Source organism: Mytilus californianus, unplaced genomic scaffold (genome assembly GCF_021869535.1).
Source record: "Mytilus californianus isolate M0D057914Y unplaced genomic scaffold, xbMytCali1.0.p SCAF_4, whole genome shotgun sequence".
NCBI lineage: Eukaryota > Metazoa > Mollusca > Bivalvia > Mytilida > Mytilidae > Mytilus > Mytilus californianus.
Window position 1 is genome coordinate 30,137,778 of NW_026262690.1, and position 26,378 is coordinate 30,164,155.

The window sequence follows — 26,378 nt, forward strand, 5'->3', positions numbered from 1 at the left end:
AAATTTATTATCTAACTTCAGTCTCTTTATGCTCAACTCCTTATAACAGAGAATGGAAAATCAATGTGTTTGTGGAGACATAATACAACATAATGAATAAAATTACGAAAATTTAACCAGAAATATTGTGTAAGTAAATCAGATTTCTGCTTCTTACGCTTATAAAATTACATCTAATGGGTTAACATTAATACAATGACAACCAATTTGTGATATCTTAATTTCTAGTATCACTAATACTGACATTTCTCACGATGCTCAGAAAACTGGTAATTGATGAAACAATAGAAATGTAAATATATAAGGATTCCCTATGGACATCTTTCGTGACATATTGATACAAATGTTTTCCTTAGAAATACATTTCTTCATCTAAAATTGTAAACAGCATCTGTTTTATTGTGACAGTGAAATAAGGCAGGTAATGATATAACTTTACATGAAGACAATCAATGATTATGTAAGAACCATTGGGAAAGGGATGATTAGATAAATTGGATTCAGTCAGGATGGTCTGGAAATCAGAATGAACATAAATGTAGCTGATCATCAAGGGATGAGTTGGGTGTAATACAGAAACAGTAAATGGAGAAAGTGTCCATGGGACACAGTTGATGGCCCCGCTTGCATATAACGTTATAAAGGGACATAACCAGAGAATTTTAAATGTGAAGCCACCCAAATTCGAACCCAATCTGTGTTTTATGGTAAAAAGCATTGTGTATAAGTTTCATAACATTTGGTTGAGGCAAACTAAAGTTAGAGAATGGAAACGAAAAATTCAGCAATGTTTCCATGTATAAGGGGGCAAAACTCGAGATTGGTAAAAGTGACGACACCCAAATTTGAACTTGATCTGAGGCGGGGGCATAAAAAAGTCCAAATATCAGACTACACCATTAACCACTAAAACAGTTCTTGTTTTTTAAAGTTTTTTCTTCATTTCCTTAGGTTTTCAGTTTGTGAGATGGGTTTGTACACAAAATGTAGGTGACTGACAGTATAATTAGAGGCTCACACGAGCCAGAATCGCTCACTTGGTACATCAGCAGACACTTGAGAAACAAGGTCATGTCAGAAACAATAATACTACTACAAACACACTCCTTTATTGTTGGGTTTTTAAACATTTTAATTCATCTGTCCATTACAAATCATTAATAAAATGCTCAGCGGGGCGCAGCTTGATACGACCGCAGAGGTCGAACCCTGAACAGTTGGGCAAGTATGGACACAACATTCAAGCTTGATACAGCTTTGCATTTGGATTGTGATTAAATATTTGACACAGCATAGGTTTCTGACACAGAATGAATGTGGTCTAAGAACTTAAAAATTTTAAATTGGACATTCACCTATTATGGTCCAATATCCAAAATCTAAATACATGGTTAGATTCAGCATATCAAAGAACCCCAAGAATTCAATTTTTGATGAAATCAAACAAAGTTTAATTTTGGACCCTTTTGACCTCAATGTGGACAAAGTTGATAACGGGGCCCAAAAATCAAAAATCTAAATACATGGTTAGATTCAGCATATCAAAGAACCCCATATATTCAATTTATGTTGAAATCAAACAAAGTTTAATTTTGGACCCCGATTTGGACCAACTTGAAAACTGGGCCCATAATCAAAAATCTAAATACACGGTTAGATTCGGCATATCAAAGAACCCCAATAATTCAATTTTTGATGAAATCAAACAAAGTTTAATTTTGGACCCTTTGGACCTCAATGTGGACCAATTTAAAAACGGGGCCCAAAATCCAAAAACTAAATACACGGTTAGATTCAGCATATTAAAGAACCCCAAGAATTCAAGAATAAAACCCCATTGAAATTGGTCAAGAAATAAGCAATTTATATGAAGTATCTTCTTTTGCACAATACTGTGCAATTAAATATTTCTTGCTATTGCGCAATACTGTCCAATTGACAATTTCTTGCTATTGCGCAATATTGTGCTATTGGATTTTTCTTGCTATTGCGCAATACTGTGCAGTTGAAGATTTCTTGCTATTGCGCAATACTGTGCAATTGAAGATTTCTTGCTATTGTGCAATACTGTGCAATTGAAAATTTCTTGCTATTGCACAATACTTATTATATAATAATTTACACATCCTGTTTGGTGTGTATCTCCTACCATATCATTATTATTTGCTTTTAAATATAAATCAGAAATAACAAACTTAAAATGGAAAATTTTAAAAGAAAAAAAAAAGGAAAAAAAAAAAAATCGCCCCCCCCTCCCCAAATTTTTTGAACCCCCTTATGATTCATCACCCCCAAACTCAATCCCAGCCTTCCCTTTGTGGTATGGTACCTTGCAGTACAATTTCAGAGAGATCCATACACTTGAACACAAGTTATTGTCTGGAAACTATAAAAATGTGTTTTTTGGCCCCTTTTTGGCCCCAAAATCCTAAACAATTAGGGCAATTACCCCCATAATCAAACCCAGCTTTCCCTTTGTGATATAGAACCTTGTAGTACAATTTCGGAAAGATCCATACACTTACACACAAGTTATTGTCCTGAAACTAGAAAAATGCTTGTTTTTTGCCCCTTTTTTGGCCCCTAATTTCCTAAAATTTTTGGGCAATTACCCCCAAAATCAATCCCAGCATTCCTTTTGTGATATGGAACCTTGTGGTACAATGTCAGAGAGATCCATACACTAACACACAAGTTATGTCTGGAAGTTACAAAAAATGCTTATTTTTGGCCCCTTTTTGGCCCCTAATTCCTTTACTGTTAGTACCATAACCCCCAAAATCAATCCCAACCTTCCTTTTGTGGTATTGAACCTTGTGGTAAAATTTCATAGAGATCCATTCACTTAAACTAAAGTTAGAGTGCGAAAACCAATGTGTCTTCGGAAGACGACGACGACGCCAACGTCATACCAATATACGACCACAAAAATTTTTTTGCGGTCGTATAAAAATGCGTTTCAGAGGGATCAGGCAACAACTATTCAAGTTGTGATCAGACAATTTCTGTCCCTTTTAAGACTTTCATAGATCTTGATGTAGAATGTACTTAACATTTTTCCAATTTACACTTTTTCTCTATCTCTTATAGTTTTTGAGATAGAGGCTAAACAGTTGACATGGTAAAGAAACACATTTCAGGGGCAACAATTCTCTATCAAATTTTCATATAATTTCAACATTATGGCAATTTTTATAATAAAGATGTGATCATTTTTGCAATTTATACTTTTGTGCTAGCATAAATATTGCAGTTTGACCCAAATGTTCTATTTTTAGCAACAGCAGCCATTTTTCTTGCTGAATGTTTCAAAGAAGAAGATTTTTTATTGAGTTAATGCCAACACATTACAACTCCAAATTGCCTTGTCCTATATCTCTGAAATTTTCAAGGAAGATAGATCTTTTTTTGGTGATCATTATTGCAAGTTCTATTTTTTCCATCTATAATAAATAATAATAATGATAATAATAGCTTTTAAGATAGAAGAAATAATAGAAAACTGTGAAATTTACTAATAAAATGCCATCTCAGGGTCATAACTCCAAAATGATTCTTTTAATTTTTTTGTGAAATTTTTAGAATCAGGGTAGTTCTGCTAATGCTTTCTGCAACATGCAAAATAATGACATTTCAGGGGCATTTAACTCACAAATATGGTTATCAAATTTTTCTGATATTTTCAGCGTATATGGATCTTGTACATGTTAGGCTTATCATTTCTGCACTTAAGTTACCTATATGCAATTACAACTAGGATCGTAAGAATATTTTTTACTCAAAAGCACTAGCTTCATACTAACAACCTTTCAATTGCAACAAGCTTAATTTTTTCACAAGTTAAAGACTGAATAAAAAACTGCATCTTGGAAAAACATTTTGACTCATTGTTATTAGGCCATGCAAACATGATTGTTTGTTTCCCCTAACCTTTTTTTTTTGACGATCAATGAATTTGAATGGGGACATATAGTTGGAACCCCCCTTTATCCTGGGTTGGAAACCCCCCCTTTTAAAAATGGCTGGATCGGCCCCTGAACATTCATTTTCCATGGCCTAAACCTTTCGAATGGGCACAATTATTCAAATAGGATTTATATACTTAGGTAGATAGACAGAAAGACTAAGTACTGTCTATTGTCACCTTCATTTTGTATATGTTGCCTTTCATATTTGTTTTTCGTACATTGTTTTGTCATAAATTTGGCCGATAGTTTTCTTGATTGAATTGTTTCATATTTTTTATGTCGGGGCCTTTTATAGTATGGGGTTTTCTCATTGTTGAAGGCTGTACAGTTGCTATCCCTAGTTAATTGATTAAATACAAAAAATGTGATTTTACAGTTGTGCAATTATAGTGTCATCTAGTTTAATGGTTTTTATTAGTGATTGAAAACATGTCAACAGTACATGTGGCAGTAATAAATTGTATCAGTATGTCATGTCCATTCAAGTGAGTCATGCATATGAAACATAATTACAAAAACCAATAAAATGCTCCGCTGGGCCCAGCTTGATACGACCGCAGAGGTCAAACCCTGAACAGTTGGGGCAAGTATGGACACAACATTCAAGCTTGATACAGCTCTGAATTTGGATTGTGATTAAATATTTGACACAGCATAGGTTTCTGACACAGAATGAATGTGGTCTAAGAACTTAAAAATTTTTAATTTACCTATTGAAACCAAATCATTATTATTTGCTTTTATATATAAATCAGAAATAACCAATTTAAAATAGAAAATTTTAAAGAAAAAAAAAGGAAAAAAATTCGTAAGGGTTCCGTGGAACCCAGTGTCTTGCCTACTTTTTCTGTTAATCGCAGGCTCAACAAAAATGAGGAAGTAAATCAATAAAAATATTCCTCTTGATACTATCTTTTGATTGAAAGAGCTTCTGTCAAAGTTTGGTAAAAATCCAGGATAGTTTATGAATCTAATAAATGTTTAAAAACTTTAACTGCAGACTGAATGTAATGTTAACTGGAAGAAAACAAAATTTCCTTCTAGATACTAGCATTTGATCATAAACAAGCTTCTGTCCAAGTTTGGTACAAATCCAAAATAGTATAAGAAAGTTATCAAAATTTTAAAAACTTTAACCACAGAGTGAATGTGTTGTTTCCTGGCAGAAAATCTAAGTCCATTTAAAAGTAAAATATGGAAAAAATGGACTTGTTTTTTTAAAAAATTTCCTTCCAGATACTAGCTTTTGATCAAAAACAAGCTTCTGTCCAAGTTTGGTACAAATCCAAAATAGTATAAGAAAGTTATTAAAATTTTAAAAACTTTAACCACAGAGTGAATGTAATGTTTCCTGGCAGAAAATCTAAGTCCGTTTAAAAGTAAAATAAGGAAAAAATGGATTTTTTTTTTTTACAAAATTTACTTCTGGATACTATCTTATGATCATAAACAAGCTTCTGTCCAAGTTTGGTAGAAATCCAGGATAGTTTAAGAAAGTTATTAAAATTTTAAAAACTTTACCCACAGAGTGAATGTGTTCTTTCCTGGCAGAAAATCTAAGTCCATTTAAAAGTAAAATATGGAAAAAAAGGATTTTTTTTTTTACAAAATTTACTTCTGGATACTATCTTATGATCATAAACAAGCTTCTGTCCAAGTTTGGTAGAAACCCAGGATAGTTTAAGAAAGTTATTAAAATTTTAAAAACTTTAACCGCAGAGTGAATGTAATATTTCCCGGCAGAAAAACTAAGTCCATTTATAAGTAAAATACGGAAAAAATGGAATTTTATTTTTACAAAATTTACTTCTGGATACTATCTTATGATCATAAACAAGCTTCTGTCCATGTTTGGTAGAAATCCAGGATAGTTTAAGAAAGTTATTAAAATTTCAAAAACTTTAACCACAGAGTGAATATTTGTAGACGCCGCCGACAAAAACGACGGAATGTAGGATCGCTATGTCTCGCTTTTTCGACTAAAGTCGAAGGCTCGACAAAAAGGAAAAAAAAAATCCCCCCACCCCAAATTTTTTGAACCCCCTTATGATTCATCAGACCCAAACCCAATCCCAGCCTTCCCTTTGTGGTATGGTATCTTGCAGTACAATTTCAGAGAGATCCATACACTTGAACACAAGTTATTGTCAGGAAACTAGAAAAATGCTTGTTTTTTGCCCCTTTTTGGCCCCAAATTCCTAAACATTTAGGGCAATTACCCCCAAACTCACACCCAGCTTTCCCTTCGTGATATGGAACCTTGAAGTACAATTTGAGAAAGATCCATACACTTACACACAAGTTATTGTCCTGAAACTAGAAAAATGCTTGTTTTTTGCCCCTTTTTGGCCCCTAATTCCTTAAATTTTGAGGCAATTACCCCCAAAATCAATCCCAGCCTTCCCTTTGTGGTATGGTACCTTGCAGTACAATTTCAGAGAGATCCATACACTTGAACACAAGTTATTGTCTGGAAACTAGAAAAATGCTTATTTTTGGCCCCTTATTCCTACACGTTTTGGGCAATTACCCCCAAACTCAAACCCAGCTTTCTCTTTGTGATATGGAACCTTGTAGTACAATTTGAGAAAGATCCATACACTTACACACAAGTTATTGTCCTGAAACTAGAAAAATGCTTGTTTTTTGCCCCTTTTTTGGCCCCTAATTCCTAAAATTTTGAGGCAATTACCCCAAAAATCAATCCAAGCATTCCCTTTGTGATATGGAACCTTGTGGTACAATGTCAGAGAGATCCATACACTAACACACAAGTTATGTCTGGAAGTTACAAAAATGCTTATTGTTGGCCCCTTTTTGGTCCCTAATTCCTTAACTGTTGGAACCATAACCCCCAAAATCAATCTCCACCTTCCTTTTGTGGTATTGAACCTTATGGTAAAATTTCATACAGATCCATTCATTTAAACATCTATCTATATTTGAATTTTTACATTTGTAAATTTGTAAACTGCATGAAAATTGATCCAATTATATATTTTTTTGTCCAATATACTTAATCATTTGTTAATAAGGTTGTGTTCATAATCTTATTTAAACTAGTCTATTAGTATGATAGACTATTAGTCCAAGTATGTTATAGGCCTAGTTTGAGAGGCCAATTTTGTTAGGCTGAGTCATCAGGGAGTCATTGAAACTTATTATCTCCTTCAGTTTTTGATTAATTATCAGTACTGAAAATGAATAAAACCAGCAAAGATTCAAGTACACAGTGCAATACTTATTTAGATTCTTTACCAAACCTGCAGACTACAGCAACTGAATGTAAAGTGGCTTCAAAAATAACATCAACCCAGACAAAAAAGAGTAAACTTTGAAGTTACAACACCTTCTGTTGCAGTATTGGACAATAATTCCTTTTTTATATCATATGTAAGAGTGGATAAGAGAAAAAATTGTAAATATCAGTAGTTTAACAGTAAACTGAGTCTGTCTTGGATTATTTATTTATATTTGATTGTTATATGATCAGCAATATTAATATCAACAATGTCATAAATTGTATTTAATTGTGGTTAATTGTAACCTCATACTAAACAAGATAAAAATTTTACAGCATACAACATTTTTTTAATGCACAAGATTAGACAACATCTATGGTAAACAAGGATTTATTTAATTGATTTTGATTGGTGTTTAACACCACTTTCAGCACTATTGTGCTATTTCGTGGCGGTCAGTTTTATTGGTGGAGGAAGCTGGAGTGCCCAGAGAAAACCACTATCTTCAATGGGAAAAAGGCTTAAGTTATTAAAATGTACCTGTAAAATGAGCATCAAAGTACTTAGAACACAGCGATAATTATCGTTCCAGTAATTAACAAAGAGTAGGATCTCTTTGACCTTGAGCACCTGTTTAAAGATTCGTCAATTTTATACTTTCATGATAAGAAATACCAAAAAAAATATTTCGTATTATTGAAATCTGAATACTGTAAAAATCCCACGAACTTGTTAGTTTCCTTCGTTATACATATAAAATAACACACAGTGTTCAGCAAGATGTAAGAATTTGGATCACGTTTTTGTTGTTGCTTAACGTAAATTGGAACATTACCTTGTCAAACTTAGTAATTCTAAATTGGTATCTCCTCCTTTCTTCTATATACTTTAGACGGAGGCCGTAGAAGTCAGTCAAGTACAGTGGTTAAGGAACTCATTAAAAGCACTGAAAGTATTGTAGTAGAACGCTTACAATGCAGTCTGGTTAATCAGCCCACATAGGCTTTGATCGCATGTTTTTCTGCTTAAAATTATATACAAATTGTATCAAATTTACTATAAATTGATTCACTGACAAATCAATTTTGAGTAGTTTATCTCATTTCCCAAAAAATATCTGAAATAAATTTTAAAATCAACAAAACAAGTTGTTCATCTGTGCTTTTATCGAAAATGTGTTTGTCCCATAAATCCACCCAAACACAGTAAATATGTATGGAGGGCCAGTTTATTACATATTTATGAAAGGAAAAGATGATCTATTTATAGACCACTTATAAAGGGATTCCAGATAATCCAAAAAAAAAAAAACACATTTCAAGCCAGAAATGAGTTTTGTATGCAATAATATGATTATCGTTAACTTTAGGAAATGTATTATATATATCACTAGATATTTTCGTAATAAAGGATTTTTCTTTAAAATTTGACATGCAGTGATGATAAGTACAGTTCCTATGAATAAAATAGCAGACGAAATATTCAAGGAAGCAAATAGGATTGGGCTGGTTTACCGTACGGGCAGAATTACCGGACACTACTGTACTAGAGCAGTGATCTGGAAGGATTTTTTTCTATGGGCCCAGGGCCCACAAAAAATAAAATCAATGGGCCATGTTGTCAAATGAGTGGGCCATTCGTTTATAACAAAAATAAAAAAATTGTATATTTCAGCAAAAAGGTACTAACCTGTATGATTTTAATTGATATCATGGATATTGTTCCTGTGCTTTTGTAGGTCCAGTGAATAAAGTTAATTAAGTTCATGGAGATTTATGTGACCAAAGACATACAAAAGAATATATGTCTCTGATGTGATTAAGAATGACATTGTATGAGTTCATGAAATGTAACATCACTCAGAAATTAAACTTTTAATGACTTATAATAAAAAAACTATCAAACTGAGCAATATATGACTAGACCAACACCACTTCAATGGACAGAATCATTAATGAGGAAATGCTGAGATCAAGAATAGACATCTGATCTGGACTGATTTTTTAAAATCTGCACTAATAATCATTGAAAAATCTATGATATTTGATTAAATTTCATTCTTTTGAGAAAACATGAAACTTGAACATACGTGTATATTAATTATCAAACCATACAGTACAATCATAGTAGTAACATAATAAAAGATAAAAGTAATAACTGTTACTCTGTATTAATATTAGGCAAAAAAATAAACTGAGTTACTAGAACTACGACAATGGCAGACTAAAAGTAGCTGAGTAGACCTAGATTTTGTTGCACAAAATTGGAGAAAGAAGAAATGAATCTTGATAAGAAAACTAGACCGATTAAATTCCAAGTTATTTGAAATGATTTTTGGCCAGATTTGCAGTACATTTTGCTGCCATCATACAGTAACCAGGGCCATAACTTCTCCCAAACCGGGCTATACTTATGAGAACCTTTATTAACAATGTTGATACTGGTAACATCGCCTTGTTCATGTTTATGTTCCTTTGACATTAAATTTGGGTCTTTGTCGACTGCCATACTTTATTCCTGATGTTCCATATTAGAGGACGTTTCAGGCATTTCCTCTGCATTTTTTTATATTATTATCATTTTATCAAGAATAATAAAAGAGAGTAAAGTTTTTTGATAAGACACAACAACAATTCGCTGTAGGCATGTTTACAAAATGTACAAACGAACTTTAGCCAAAGACCAAAAAAATGACAAGGACAATGCCTTTTATGGAGACAAATACTATATTGAAATAAACAGCTGTGCCACGAGCGCATGATACGCCCATCGTCTTGTGTGTGAGGTTTTATGCAATCATCATAAATCGTTTCAGAGATATGGTGCGACATGTGAAAACCCCCCTTTTTTTATTAAAAAATCAATAACTCTAAAATAAAATTTTGAATCATCACCAAAAAGTATACTGATATTTAGATTAATATAATTAAGAAGTGTGTAAAGTTTTAAGCAATAATCATAAATCGTTTTTGAGATACGGCGTGACATGTGAAACCCTTCCCTTTTTTCACAAAAAAACTCAATAACTCTAAAATAAAATTTTGAATCATCACCAAAAAGTATACAGATCTTTAGATTAATATAACTAAGAAGTGTGTAAAGTTTTAAGCAATAATCATAAATCGTTTTTGAGATAAGGCGCGACATGTGAAAAAAACACCCCCTGTTTTAGTTACAAAGTCCCGTAACTCATAAAGTTTTAATCTTATTTTCACCAAAAAGTATACAGATCATTTGACTATCATAAGAAACAACTATGTTAAGTTTCATGACATTTGGATAAGTCATTCTCAAGTTACGGTGCGACATGTGGACGCGGGACAGACGGACGGACAGACAGACAGACGCTGGACATTTGTTTACCATAATACGTCCCATCAAAATTTTGACAGGTGTATAAAAAGGCCTTTAAGTTTTTCAATCGATATTATAGCAAGTTTACTTTAAAGATTATAATTTGAGAAAAATTCTCAACTGTACTAGCCAACTTTCAAATAATTAAAGTTGTTTACTTTGAAAATTTAGATCATGGATGATGGTTAATTACGGTTTTTTTGGTAATCAGATATACCGCACATTGCTATCCTTAACATGAAGGAAGACATCCCAAAAATATATAGTGGTGCTGAGTGTTATTGGAGGGAACACATCATGTTATTGGAGGGAACACAGCACAGTTTTGTACACAAATATGGCCACACGAAACACAATCTGAAATCCATTTTACGATAATCTAAAAGTTTAGATATGAAATGAAAAATGTCGTGTGCCACACTGGCACTTACATTTGCCACTCTATGCACCATTTCTGTTCCATATGCGCAAATGGCGCATGACCTTCCCGATCACTGCTAGAGGCCGTGATGAAACGATATTTTACAGTGTTTTTGTGTAGTTAAGGTAACAAATACATAGTTGGGACCTTCAAATGTTCAGAAGAAGCCTTTAGCTGAGCTGTTGTTTGACATAATTATTTACTACATGACTTTCTGTGGAGCATACCACCTTGAATGTAGTTTACTGTATATTTTCATCCTTAAGGACTTCCACGTAGTATTTACGTCATACCACCACCACATTGATGGCTGCTTTGTCAGCCATTATAAACGTTGTTTAACAATCACCACCAGCTATTAATTATCATATCCATATGTTCTATCTTTCAATGCAACAGTGGGTTAATTAATTCATGGGGTGTTACTGTAAATTCAGAAATTATTGCGATGTTTTTATTATTGCGAAAAATGCGACAGGGTTATAATCGCAATAATTTAAACTCGCATTTTGAAATTTTTTTATATGAATTTAACAGGATTTTTCTCAATATCACAAAAATTAAAATCGCATTTTAGTCTAAAATGACAAAATCGCAATAATAAATGCACGCAATAATTTCTGAATTTACAGTATACATAAATTACCTCTACCCAAAATGTGTTGCAAAAAATTTGGCTATTGATTATTTTTACTATTAATAACAATCTCGCTCAAATCCCGTTTCAATCACAGTTGGAAGTGCAGGGACAACGCGATCGCCTTACTATATAGCGAGATGCACACTTCCTCTAGTAATGGACCTCTGGTTTTACATATGATATATATAGCTGCTTTTAAATGCCAGTGCTTAATTAAACTTTAATACTTATTTTTATCCTTTTTAATTTTATTAGTATTTTATGGATATGTCAGTGATTGTTGGTCCCTTCAGTCGGTGTACATAGCGATGATTTGCCTTTAGAGGCTCAGAAATTAAGTATGATATGTTTTCATTATGTTTGCATGCCCTTTTATATATTTTTGAATAGCATGAAGCAGCATGGTTTTGTGTCATAATGATTAGCATTTTAACGAGCTCATTCTGTGATTGTTATTGTGTATATATATGCCGACCTTAGATAAAATTTACATACTATCTTAATATGGTCATCATATTTTCATGAAAGTGAGTTTCAGGGTCAGTAAAATATTATGCTGTGTCAACCTTGATTTATTTATTAATAGTCAATTCACAAATCTTAAAATGCATAAAAATGTAAACATAATTCGTTTTCTTATGCGTGTATTGTGGTTCTAATCCACAATTTACCAGTAAATCTCACATTAATCAGCTGTCAACTTTGACGTTCATATTTCCAGCGCCATATGCAATGTTTACGGAAGTCCACAGTTCAACAACTACGCATGTCTGGCTTCCTTACCAACGTGCACCTGTTGAATAGAAATGCTGTCACATTTGTAGGGAAAACATCAAAGTAATGGGAAAAGAATGTGTATGTATGACAAATTTTGTATTGCAAATATCATACAATATTATTCAATGTATAAAACGGGGGAAAAAATGAAGTTTGGGTTGCTAAATACTTGTTTTATAAATAGATGTAAATAGTAATTTTTAAATGAAAACTATTTTATAACAAGACCTTAATTCATTGAATTTATAAGAATTATCTGACCAATTTCATTATTCAAAGTAGATTTTGTAGCAATTATTGATGTTAGTTTTACCGTACATCTTTTTTGAAAGACCAAAAATTTTCATTGTAGTCTGAGAAATTCAAGATGATCTAAGAACTGAAAATAAATTTAGATCTTTTAACAATCTTTTAAAATATGTAATTAAATAATAAACTAATTAATAAACTGTATGATATGAGATATTGGGAAATACAACATATACAGTATTTATCTAGCAAAAATTAAATGTTTATTGCAGTATTTTTTGTTTATTTCTTTGTTGTTTATTTTGCCAATGTGATGTGTGTATTTTTAAGAGGGAGGATCGAGTGTACTAATTTTTCCAGTTGCTTTTATGAGAATTGTAAAGCAGTTGATTAAAAAAAGTTTAGAAAATGTGTCATTGCCTTATTATTGTTGAAGTTAAGACCATTACCATGTATGCTTCCATGCAAGTTATGAAAAAATATATTTTACAATCAATTTTATGATGTTTACTAATAATAAATTTCATCAGATGAGGTGGGGTTGTGAGATTATTCTGAATTGATCTTCTCAGATAACTATCTTAAGTAAATTGGTAAATATTGTCTTTCTTGTAAAAAAAAATTAGCTTTCAATAAATTAAGTCAAACAATTTATATTTCATTTCTAACATCAATTGTTGTTTATTTACAAATATTAAAATTTAGATATTAATTCTATTAATCCAACTTTTGCTTTTGATAGGGACACAACCCAAGGTGAATATTTTGTTTGAGACAGATAAATTTATATAGGATCTTTAAGTAATCCTATTCAATCACTGGAGTGTCATTACCATTATAAAATTTCTTTATTTTTTTTTAAACCTAATCGGGGTCATTTTAAAAGTATTTATTGAATAAACCTGGTTACAGAAAATTCTGTTTTGTTTACTTGTATAGAAATGTGTATCTTTATATCAGATATGAATGTTGATGTGAAATTTTATCATTCTGTATGGAAAGATTTGAATGTTTAAGATTAAGTTAAATGGAAGATCCTTTTCTGATAACATTTACCTTTAAACAGAATTACTTAACCACTTTTTCTGTTGATTGAAGTCTGTAAATAATTCTTTGTTAAATTTTAAATACTTCTAACATGTTCATAAGTATTGTTAAGAACTTGATTAAATAGCAAGGTGTTTTATCAATACACTACTGAAGAACTTTAAAAAGGTGTACATACTTTGAAACAAATCAAGAATATATTAGTTTCATTTAAATTTGAAAGTGCAATGGCATTGAACTTCTATTGTAAATTTTTTTATCTTCAATTTGGGACATAATATATTCAATCTTGTCCAAATTGCAACAGATTCTGAGACCTTATCTGAAATGTTTTAACATCAATTCAAACAAACGCCATGATAATAGAACTTCCTATTGGAATTTGAGTTACATGTTTACATTACAGCATTTCAACATAGCAATATTTGTATATACACCTGTCTGAAATCTATTAAAAATACAGTATACATACTCTTTTCATTAATAATTGTTTCATACTGAAATTGAATACTTATATTAAATTATTTAAGCTTTGGCATTTAAATTCTTTGTTATCAATATAGATATTCTTGAGTGCGTATTATTCATTTTACTGGTGACAAATAAATTTAAAAGATTTTATAGATTGAACAGTGGTATGATGGTAATTTAATATTTTTATTTTACAGGAATTTCAATCTTTTTCAGGATATTTTTGAAGACAGAAAAAAAATACAGATGAAATATTAATTTCTTGTACCTGGTTTTGGTAAGGAAGTTTTTTTTATATTATAAATTTCATATGTATCTTTAATTTTACATCTGTATATATTATGCATACATAAAAGTTACTAACTTTTATGTCACTAAGTATCTGGTGGAGAGAGTTGTCTTATTGGCAATCATACTACATCTTCAATTCTTTATGACTCATACAAAAATGAAGATGTTGGTTAGATTTACATGGTATAAAATTCTAAATATACATAGTGAAACAAAAAACCAACTGAAGTTGACACATAGTCTGTAAAAATGAGAAAATTGAGATTAACAAGCTCTAACCCCCCTCCATATCCAAAGGTTAGTTGAAAAAAACAAACGAAACCCTGCCAACACAAAATATGTTCTAAAAGATCGAGATTTGTGAAAGACTGATTATTACATTATATAACAAAAACACTAGAATGCTCACATTTACAGACTAAGAGCTTATTAAAAAACACATTATGCAGATCAAAATGATCAAATACATTTATATAGGAATATATGAAATACATTATACCAGATGTAAAGGGTTTGCTCTTTAGTTAGGAAAAGGCAAACCAACTAACAGCCTGTTAACTTTTCTACACAAAAATAAAAAAAACAAGGAGTTAACAATTTTACGTTATGGTGGCATCTTTTCAAAAAGGGTTTGTTTACAGTTACAGATAATATTCAAGGTTACTACATGTACGAGTAAAATTTTAAGTGCTTAGTAAATGACATTGCCGTTAAATTAGAAAAAGTTGTGTAATACAATAATTGATTGACCATTTTATTTCATTGGGTTTATGAGAAAGGAATTTCACAAAACTTTAATTCAAATAACATTTTGTTTTTAAAATAAAAGACTAAAAATGAAAATTTAGAAATCAGACAAATTTAAGGGAACTTGTATTTTTCAAACATTAACTGTTCAATTTTCTTTAGATTAAATTATTGAACTACTGATAACTGGCGCTTATGTTAAATGTAGTTCTGATTCTAACTTTAAAAATATTTTTGAATATTCATGTATGTAGTTTATATTGTAATGTGAAAATAAGGGATACTGTTGATTTATATTTATTATTATTATTATTATTTAGAAAAATTAACAAATACTATTAATTGAAATGTGTTATATATATTGCAGTATCTTAAGTATGTCCCATGGCAAGTCAACCTAAAAAGTCAGCAATGAAGAAAGATTCTGGAGAAAAGGGAGATAAATCTCGTCCAGTCTCATCAAAATTAACAAAGAGGGAGTCTTCAGCCAAAATAGCAAATATCAATACAAATGGATTATTTAGCAAATCAAAACAAGATCAAATACTCAAAGACAATTCAGAGTTACAAGCTGAAGTCAAATCTTTAAATTCTAGAAATTTGGAACTAGTGGAAAGATTAAGACTTATTACTACTGATATTGTTGAACATTCCAAAACAAAAGGGTACAAATATAGTGCAAGTAATCAAAACATGGATGTTCTTGATTTACCTATAGGAAAAATTTCTGAACTTATTGAGTTTTTGACACACGGGAAAGATCCTAGAAATAGGGCTTCTATAGAAACAAGGGTAGAGGAACTAGAAACCAGAATTACTCATTTGAATATGGAATTAGCAAAGATGTTGGAACAGAGAATAAATTTAGAACATGGACTAGATGCTATTCAAAACTGTAATAATTTGTTTGATGCTCAAAATAGAGCTAGATTTTTGTTATATGAAACAAGTAAGTTAACTTTTGATAGTTTGTTACAAGTAGAATATCTGCCATTTCACAATTGACCTTGTCTTTAAAGTCAATCTTTTGTCACAATCTACCAGACTCTTACCTGATTTGTTACAGATAACCCCCTTTTCTAAAGGGAAAATACATATTGGCCAAGTTTGTCCCAAAATCTGGGATGTCAAAAAGTACTGATAATATTTGCAGAAGTAAATGTTGAATTTATGTACAAAAATAAAAACATTGCTATTTTATTGAAAGTATATCCTTTCCATGGCATGACACGTCAGCACTTAAGGGCCATATTTGGCCTGAAAAAATATAATATAAAAATAAGGAGATGAGGTATGATTGCCAATGAGACAGCTATCCACCAAAGTTCAAATAAAGTGGATTTAAGCAATTATAGGCAACCGTACGGCCTTCATCAATGAGAAAAATCCATACTGATAGTCGGCTATAAAAGGCCCCAACATGAAAATTATATGAAACAATTCAATTGAGAAAACTATCGGTCTAATTCATAACAAAACAATTAACGAAAAACAAAAATGACAGACATGAACCAACGACAATCACTGAACTACAGGCTCCTGACTTGGGACAGGCACACAAAGAATGTGGCAGGGTTAAACATGTTTGTGAGTGCTAAACCCTCCCCCCTAACCTGGGACAGTGGTGTAACAGTACAACATAAGAACAAACTATAAAAATAAAATTGAGAATGGAAATGGGGAATGTGTCAAAGAGACAACGACCCGACCATAGAGCAGACAACAGCCGAAGGCCACCAATGGGTCTTCAATGCAGCGAGAAACTCCCGCACCCGGAGGCGTCCTTCAGCTGGCCCCTAAACAAATATGTATACTAGTTCAGTGATAGTGGACGTCATACTAAACTCCAAACTATAAAAATAGTACAGTTTCTATTAAAAAATGAAGTGATTTTGGTATAAAGATAATTGATATGCATGTGCAAAGTTTAAATTTTAAAATTGGGCAGTCAAAAAAAGAGGAAAAATCAAAGTTAAACTACATCATACTATCTTTTGACCTCATAATTTCAAAGTTTAGCCTTGAACATATACATATCAATTGTCTTTACGCAAATTTAAAAATTGCATATTTTGCTACATATATGATATATGACATAGTCATGTAAGATTTGTTGGTCATATACAAACATCATGGTAAATTATTTAGTTGGTACTTACAAGTTCTTTCTATATAAATTGCTGACCTAAAATCTAGTTAGATATTGACCAAAATCTGAATTTTTTCATAAAAACATGTAAAAGGACCTTTTTCATTACGGTACATTATAAAATTCTACATTCTTTATCTCAGGGAAGTAATTTGTTAATTAATTTCCTCTTTGTACAATCTATTTTAAATCTGTAACTTGATGTGCATATATATATGTTGTGTACAAGTTATCATTTTGTACAAATTATAATTTGTACAAAAAAATTGTACAAATTATAATTTGTATTTTGACTTTGTACAAATTGTAATTTGTACAAAAAGTGCTTGTACAAATTACAATTTGTACAAAATTTGACTAAAATTTACTTATAACTTGTACAATAATTTATAGTATGAGTTTTGTTATAAAAAAGCATTGATACACACAATAGAATGTTTATTCAATGACCACACAATAAACCTTATTTTACAAAATACAAAAATACCCAGATGGAGACAGGAAATGTAAATGATGCATGCTTGTCAGTTATGGTCGTGCCCCAACTGATCCTCGAAATATCGATCTTAGGTGTAATTATTGAATCTGGGGAATTTGGATACCGCATTGGAACAGCTATAGGAATTTTAACAGGATATTTGTTGAGAAATTAAATTGAAGCTGTTAAAGACACATCTTTATTCGTAGCAACGGTTCCTGAGCTTAAACTTTCGCTTCGTGAATCAGTTAAAAGGCTTTCAAACCTGGTGGTCAGGGTCCGTCAGGGGGTTCTTTCATGTAAATGCAAAGGGGGTGCAACACTTCTAAATGTAAATGTAAAAAGCAAAATATGTTGTGCAATTCCCGATGCCATTATAGCGTAATTCACTCACATGCTCAAACAAATGATACAGAACTTTTTTTTTTATTTTGTAAATAAGGTTTCAAAAACTGGTGGTCAGGGTCCGTAAGGGATTCTTTCATGTAAATGCAAAGAGGGGTGCAGCACTTCTAAATGTAAATGTGAAAAGCAAAAGATGTTGTGCAATTCCCGATGCCACAATTCACTCACATGCTCAAACAAATGATACAGAACTATTTTTGTATTATGTAAATAAGGTTTATTGTGTGGTCATTGAATAACAATTCTATTGTGTGTATCAATGCTTTTTTTGATAACAAAATCCATACTAAATTATTGTACAAGTTATAAGTGAATTTTAGTCAAATTTTGTACAAATTGTAATTAGTACAAGCACTATTTGTACAAATTACAATTTGTACAAAGTCAAAATACAAATTATAATTTGTACAATTGTTTTGTACAAATTATAATTTGTACAAAATGATAACTTGTACACAACATATATAACAACACAATTATTAATCTCCAGGCTTAAGTTGTTTTTTAGGCTTATTTGTAAGTCATAATGCTGTGTCAAAGTATGCATTGAATTAAACATACAAAAAATATACGATACTAAAGACATATATGGAACAGTTGTTATACACTAATTGTACTGTATAAGAATTACTTTTAAAAAGGCTTGTTGTATTTGTTACATTTAGCTATGAGCAAATTCTTTAACCCTGCAATAGGTTCATAGTCTCTTTAAAAGCTTTAATGTGATTATATGTTTAGAGTGACTATATGATTACACATAAAATCATAATTTTTTCTTACTATGCATTTAATTTAGTTAAATATGTATGCATGACATATTTAAAGTAGATACCTTCAACAGATGTCAAAATTGAAATAAAAAAAAATGTGTATAGATTGCATAAGATTATGTGGAGCACTACTTTATCATCAAAGAATTTAATAAAAAAAAATGAAACAAATTTTGTATATCAATTGGGACATATCTGCTGAAATAGGACATGAATAAGATGGTTCTTTATACTATTAATGTTAAAAGTCTTGTTCAAATGATGCTTTAAAGAACACCCAGAGACCAAAGTTAATAGAGTCGAATAAAATCATGGACATGAGGATTCCTTTATCATATACCCTTAATCAAATACAAAGTTGAAGAGCATATAAATCACAGAAAGTTGACTCTGTTTGTTAATTTCAGAAGGGAGTAGGCTGTTTACTTTCCTTGAAAAAGATCAGTTTGGTGTTAATGAAGAAGAAATCACTAACAACCACAATACCTCAACCACAGTGACAACCTCAGAAGTCAAACCTAGTATTACCCATACTGAATCCATTATTAAAAAACTTAAAACCTTAGATTTAACACCGGTAAGTCATACTTGAACAAATTCTCTCAACTGGATTTCTAAAACCCAGAATTATTCAAACTGATTTAGTAATATTAACCTTAGTGAGTTAACAGTCGCACAATCGTGCAAATTGCAAAACTTCAAACTTTTCACTCAAAATAAGCAAAGAAACCTCCTCACCACAGATGTCCACAAGTAATAGCTTGATTTAGTAATCTATGCCCTTTTTTGGCAACCCGTTGTAAGCATGTTAATCATTTAACTTTTCATTTTGGGGAAAAGCATACAAATACAAAACTGAGGTTTATTGTCCCCCACGTGACGCGATGAGGGGGACATATAGAAATACCGGGCGCCCATCCGATATTTTGTTCCCACTCTCGTGTACAATTCTCTCCAGATTTTTATGAAACTTATATCCTAGGTTTATATCAGCAATATCTCGGACAAACTCCAAATTCTGCAATTATTTTTAAAAGAGTTATGCCCCTTGGAATATTAATAATATGGGAAATTGCATTGCTAGTGCTGTCATGTGTACAATTCTTGCCAGATTTTTATGAAACTTATATTATAGCTTAATATCAGCAATGTTTCATACAAGTTTGCAAATCAGTGCAGATCAAATATTTTTAAGAGTTATGCCCCTTTGAAATATTACTTAGATGGAAAATTGAATTGTAAGCGCGCTCATGTGTACAATTTTTGCCAGATTTTTATCAAATTTATATGAAAGGTTTATATAAGCAATGTCTCTGACAATTTCGAAAATCAGTGCAGATCAAATATTGTTAAAAGTTATGCCCCTTGGAAACATTAATTATATTTGAAATTACATTGTATTTTAAAGAACAAAAAAAGAAGTTTTTTTTGGTTATTGCCCTTGGTTATTTAAAAATATGTGCAACGCAGGGGACATTGGAACTCTGTTTTTTTATCAAAGATACCCTTTTCAACACTTAGAAAATTAATATTGGTAATTGGTTCCTAAAAATAAAGGAAGAACAAAGAAAATTTGTTCTCTCATTCTTATCCTATTTTGACAAAACTTACATTGTGAAAAATGTAAAATCTTTTACTTATGATGTTCAAATTTTTTGGTTGAGCTATAAAAAAGGAATATTCTCCATTAGACAATTAAAGAAAACTGAGTCCTGAAAGAGCTAGCTATAGGTGCTCCATTTCTAGTGTCACACAGTAGTATATTATCAATTTAGTTTGTCACAGAGTCTGTGATATAGTAAGGTAGAGCAGGAAAAGGGAGAATGAGTAAAGAAGAATAACATTTGTTCTTTTTTTTTCTTAATGAACAATGCAATGATTAACTACTAATCAATTGAAGCTATATTGATCTAGTAAAATATACTTTACACTGTTCAATAATTTCAGTGTGAATTTGGTTAAAACCTATAATATTAAAGATAATTTGTATTCAATGCATTTGACATTATTACTATTCTATTAGATATAAATATCTAGGTATGTATTTGCCTTATTTTAGCCCATTACTAAGTTACCAGGAGAAACACATATAAAGAAAATGGACAAAGACCTGGAGCAATACATTGTCAATGAACTAAGTCTCTGTAAAGGAAATGGTAAGTAAATTGAAAATGCAATTTTTATTGTATCAAATATTCTTCTGACAAAGGCTAAATATATATAACATTTAAATTTATTGAACAAAGTGTTTGAATTGTGATGAGTGAATTGGCCATAGTCCAGATTTTTTTTTACTTGATAAAAGCATTCCATATTACATTATTCTCTACACATTATTCTCAAGGATTGATTGATTACTTTTTAATGTCCAGTGTCAAATAATTCATGTGTACTGTGGGTTCATTGTTTTTCATGGGGTATCAACTTTAGTGGGTATAGGAAAACCATGAATTTAAATATTCAATGAAGTACAAGTTTTATAGAGGCTTGTAAGCACAAAAACATATATCTGTGATTATATATAAAGTTACGATATTTGATCAATCCAAAAAAATTGTAACCCACAAAAATGCATTAATCCACAGTATTAAGTTGCTTACAAAAACTGTCCCTTGTTAAGCATTTTCACAGACTCAGTCATGACCTTAATGTCAAGATATCCAGTTTTCAGCATCTTCCAAGATATAGGACTCATATTATGTTACTGATTACATTTCTGAATTTATAATAGCATTGAATGGGATCACCTTGACCTATATTTTTGGCTATAGTGATTCTTGTTAGTATGTTCCTTATTTCTAAATTAAGTATCTTTGTTTAAATTTCAGTATTCTTTTTCACTAAAATATTAAATTAAGATATAGAAATAAGGAAATGTGGTATGATTGCCAATGAGACAACTATCGACCAAAGTTCAAATCAAGTGGATGTAAGTAATTATAAGCAACCATATGGCCTTCAACAATGAGAAAAACCCATACCCTATAGTCGGCTATAAAAGGCCCTGACATGAAAAATATGAAACAATTCAATTGAGAAAACTAATTTATAACAATGGTGCATATTTATTTAGTAAAAATATTCTGGAATTTGAAATTATAACGGGTAGTTTCAGATTTATATAATATTTATGATTCAACTAGAGACAATTCTATTTTTAGGTGCAGATTGGAGAATGTTTGCCGAGAGAATAGGGGTATCTTCAGAGACTGTGGTACAGTGGAAAAGATGGAAGTTAGAATTACCAATGAAATATGTTTTAGAAACTTGGTCACATAGTCCAGCAGCTACAATGAGAATGTTACATAGACATTTAGTCTCACCGCAACTTAAAAATACTCTTCTTGCCAAAAGAATAAGCGATTTTTATAAAGTTGACTAGTAATGATATTATATGAATGCAATTATGAATTATTTATGAAACCTCCTGGCACTGCTAATGTATTAAAGGAATATATATGCATTCTTGTGATTTTTTTTTGGTACCATATATGTTAACTTTTGTTTTCTGTTTGAAAGGATATGGTCCTCAAAAATCTTATTTCCTGTCTGATCACCTAAGAACAAATGAATTGGTAGTTATATGTACAAAAAGACAAATGACAACAAATATTTTTTTAACCTGCCGCAGCGGAGAGGGCATTAAGTGTTACCCTTGTCCGTCTGTACATCCGCCCATACATACATCCCGAAATTGGTTTCAGCTCTTGAACTTTAGTTTGCCAAAACCAAATGTTATGAAACTTATACACAATGCTTATTACCACAAAACTCAGATCAAATTTGAATTTGGGTGGCGTCACTTTTACCATTCCAGAGTTATGCCCCTTAACAAATGGAAAAATTGCTGAATTTTTCATTTCCGTTCTCTACCTTAAATTATAGTATTTGGTAATCGTTAAGAAAACACATTTAATGTTTACAAAGGAGTAACGATTAGAAGTTTAACTATTCACTGAGGATCACCATAGGATGCAACGATTTTTATTATTTGGAAACATTTTCTTGTCAACTTTTATTGGGGACAGTCGGTTTTTGCAACTTTGTAAATTACAGTCTTGCAGACATGTTTAGTTTAAAGTGTTAGCCTATGTATAGCCCACGTATTTTCGGAGGCATTTTAAATGACAATTTAGCACAAGCATTCGAAACAAAATATATTTTATTTACTAGTATGATTAATCAGTGATGCCTATTTAATTTTCCAAAAAGAAGATCAATTTTATAAAGATACAGCAATATTTTACAAGAAACCGATTAGTCAAATATTGTTTTGGTATTCGATACTCGGTACTACCGAGCGATACTCGAATACTCGAGTACTCTTTGACATCCCTAGTTATATGCAAGAGGGGGCATCATCTAAGTCCAATGGACACATTCTCCATTTATTTGGATTAAGAAACAAAAGAAAACAAAAATTTATGGATGTATGCAAAACTAAACATCAATTAAAAAAAGTTATATATTGCATTGGTGTAAGTTATACCATCCAGGCTCTCATACAAATCTTTCTTCTACGCTTCATCATTTAGTGGGTGCTTTTGTTGTATATTTGTCCCAAGGCAACTTCGGTGCAGGGATATAGAAATACTGGGTGTCTATCCTTTGTCTGGTCTTGAAAGTGCTCTCCTTGGACAATTCGTGCCTTTCAACTTTTTTTAAAGGAGTTGTGCCCCTTTGAAATAGAAATTATATTAAACATTTCATTGTAAGAACTCTAACACCTAAATTCTCTTGACTGATTTTTTTGTCTCTCCTGCAAAAAAAGTCCCAGTATGCGAGTCATAGGGATTACTTCATGGCAATGGTGGCATCGGCAATGGTTTATATCAGCAAGATCTTTGAAGAGTTTTATAATGAGCACTATTCAACTATCTTTACAGGAGTTATACCCATTGGAAAAAGAAAATATATATGCAACACTCAGAAACGTGTCCATCCCCCCAAACGTGTCCGATTCCCCCAAACGTGTCCATATGACGTCACTGAACTGCAAAACATGTCTAGGTGCTAAAGGGCGCCAAAACCTGTCATTTTTAAGAACGCCCAAATGTGTCCATTTTTTAAAGAACGCCCAAACATGTCCATATAAAGCCTAAACGCTCCATTTAATTAAGTTAATTTTTGGCCTTCAAGTAACAATAAAATGTCCACCAATATTAAATATATAATTTTGTTATTGTTCTTCTATTGACGTATTCTTCTAATTTACTCTTTCATCTTTTGTCCTACCTCAAAGCGTGACTGGAGAACAGAAATATGGTTAATAAGGTCTTCTTCCAACCGACAGTTAAATCCTTGCGAAAGTTGGGCGTCAGTTTGGCTATGTGGGATGTATAAGTACGTAGCCACGTCCAATCAGAATGGGGATGTTAAACCTGAAACCTCGTGTAGGAAGAGATAGACCTACCTAATGTATTTATTGTTGATATGTTAAAGTCTTGAATATGCATGAACTATTTGCCACTGGACGTTTAGCAACCACCAATCAATCAATTTATTGTCTTAGATATGCATGAAATAATTGTCACAAGCAACAATCAGTTAATCTTTTACTTTTTCCTAGTCGATTATTACCTCTTTCACAATTGATTTAACGTAATGTGACAGTTAAAAGGATGATGCACATTCAAAATTACTTACATTTAATATTGGAATTAACGAATAGAGTTTTTAACGTATTTTAACGATACCTTTAGGTAATAACGGTTATGAATTATAAGGTTGGTATCAAGGATGCTAATGATACATGCAAATTTATTCCTCTTGTTTATGTCTCTTTAGTGATGATCGAACCCAAAAACTTAATACCAGTACATACTTTGAAGAGCTGATAAAAAAAATCAGTCCAATATTCTCAAACATCAGTAATATGCATGTAGTAAGACATCACCGGAGTATATTGGTACAAAAGAATTCATCTAGTAAACGATGAATTTAACTGTAAAAAACTAATTAATTGCAATTTGTTTATGTTCGCTCTAAAATGCATGAAATATTTGTCATTGGACATTAACCAATCAACAGTAAAGAGTTAACTGATATGTTTCAAATTAAACTTGCAATTATGCTAAATATGAACAACCGGCGTTGAACAAATTAGTGCTAATAAATTTTGGATGTTCTTCTTTCAACTCTGTTACTTTTTTAATTTCCGGTAATTGTGCCCAAAAAACTTCAGCATTTATGTCCTTTGAATGCGGCTTTAATCTTTTTTTAGGATCCCAACATCTACAATCGTAAAATTGAATTGCCGTAAATGTTATTGACGACACTGAGGACATAATAGCGCTAAAAGTTTTGAGACGTTCAGGCGTCTTAAAGTAGACACGTTTTGGCGAATAACAATTATCGGACACGCTTGGGGGATGTGAAATCAGACACGTTTGGGCGATTTATGATTTTACGGACACGTTTGGGGGAATCGGACACGTTTGGGGGGATGGACACGTTTGGGAGTGTTACATATATGAGATAAGATTATTCATGAAATAATGCCTACATTTCTATAATTGTTGGATATTTATGACAAAGCTTAAAGTACCCAAAACTTTTAGCTTTAGTTATTGCCCTTGGACAGATCAAATATGTGCACCAGTGAGGGACATTGGAATTGACATAATTTTGAAAAGCTTGAATAAGTTTACTATTTTTTCAATTTTAAGGGCCAAATAATGGCTACTATCAGACATCTTCATTTAACCTGACATGATGGGTGAAAACTAGGTCAGGGTCAGCTGACAGTGACTGGTTGAAAGATTTCAGCATAAACCTTGCAAGAAATTTTGATAAACCTTATATGAAAGTGGATTAAGATGCATGTATTCTCAATTATTGACACTCTCACCAGGGTAAATAAACTGTTAATACAGAGATATGTCGCCTTTTTGTTATTTTGATAGTATAATATTGATTTAATGTTGAAATTTAAATAGAAATACTTTAACATGTAATAGTTATGCAAAATATTCAAAATTAATGAACCATGACTGAAGATACAGGTCCAAACAATCTCAATGAAAATAAGATGTGCCAATGCTAATACAACTGCATACCAAATATCATTGACTTACCACTAGTGTTACACCGTAAACTAACCTAATCATGAACTAATACATTGTTGATGATGCCTCTGACGCTGGCAACAACATACCTATGTCTCGCTTTTTGACTTAGTCTTGCCATGTATTAGAAGAAGAAATAATTCACAGTGCATTTTATTTTGTTGTTATTCTGTGCACTGAATCTCACTTCTGACTTTATATATCAGAACAAGTGAAAACACATCAATGGGAAGCATTTTTAATGACATTCTTTATCTCAAATGATATTGTCTGTTATTAGTCTATGCTAAGTAAAAGTCTGA

The 26,378-nt window shown here is 31.5% G+C and overlaps 2 protein-coding genes across 4 annotated transcripts in view; one reads left to right on the plus strand and one right to left on the minus strand.

Annotated features, from left to right (window-relative positions):
• LOC127739435 (protein stoned-B-like) overlaps window positions 1–12,369 on the minus strand; it is a 56,476-nt gene extending 44,107 nt beyond the window's left edge. The window contains exons 1-2 of one of the 2 annotated variants that reach the window (XM_052251200.1): window positions 12,310–12,365; window positions 8,046–8,156 (exon numbers count right to left, since the gene is read on the minus strand). The gene's annotated coding sequence lies outside the window, so the exon portion shown is untranslated. Of the gene's footprint in view, window positions 1–8,045; window positions 8,157–12,309 lie in introns of both variants that reach the window. The other variant, XM_052251199.1, reaches the window with a different exon arrangement.
• Window positions 12,370–12,381: 12 nt separating this feature from the next.
• LOC127698178 (uncharacterized) lies at window positions 12,382–22,473 on the plus strand. Of its 2 annotated transcripts, none has more exons than XM_052201529.1 (6): window positions 12,382–12,480; window positions 14,367–14,446; window positions 15,575–16,156; window positions 19,417–19,586; window positions 21,069–21,165; window positions 22,171–22,473. In XM_052201529.1, the coding sequence occupies exons 3-6, from the start codon at window positions 15,592–15,594 to the stop codon at window positions 22,389–22,391; spliced, it is 1,053 nt and encodes a 350-aa protein (XP_052057489.1). In that variant the 5' UTR covers window positions 12,382–12,480; window positions 14,367–14,446; window positions 15,575–15,591; the 3' UTR covers window positions 22,392–22,473. The 2 variants fall into 2 exon arrangements, with proteins under 2 accessions (XP_052057489.1, XP_052057490.1); XM_052201530.1 differs by having other exon boundaries at window positions 12,399–12,480; window positions 14,386–14,446.
• The last annotated feature ends 3,905 nt before the right edge of the window (window positions 22,474–26,378 follow it).

Bases quoted from the DNA above. Each gene is read 5' to 3' on its own strand.
- LOC127698178 (XM_052201529.1), top strand. From the start codon at position 15,592: ATGGCAAGTCAACCTAAAAAGTCAGCAATGAAGAAAGATTCTGGAGAA. The intron at 16,157-19,416 runs GTAAGTTAACTT...TGTTAATTTCAG, and splicing joins ATTTTTGTTATATGAAACAA to AAGGGAGTAGGCTGTTTACT. The intron at 21,166-22,170 runs GTAAGTAAATTG...TTCTATTTTTAG, and splicing joins AAGTCTCTGTAAAGGAAATG to GTGCAGATTGGAGAATGTTT.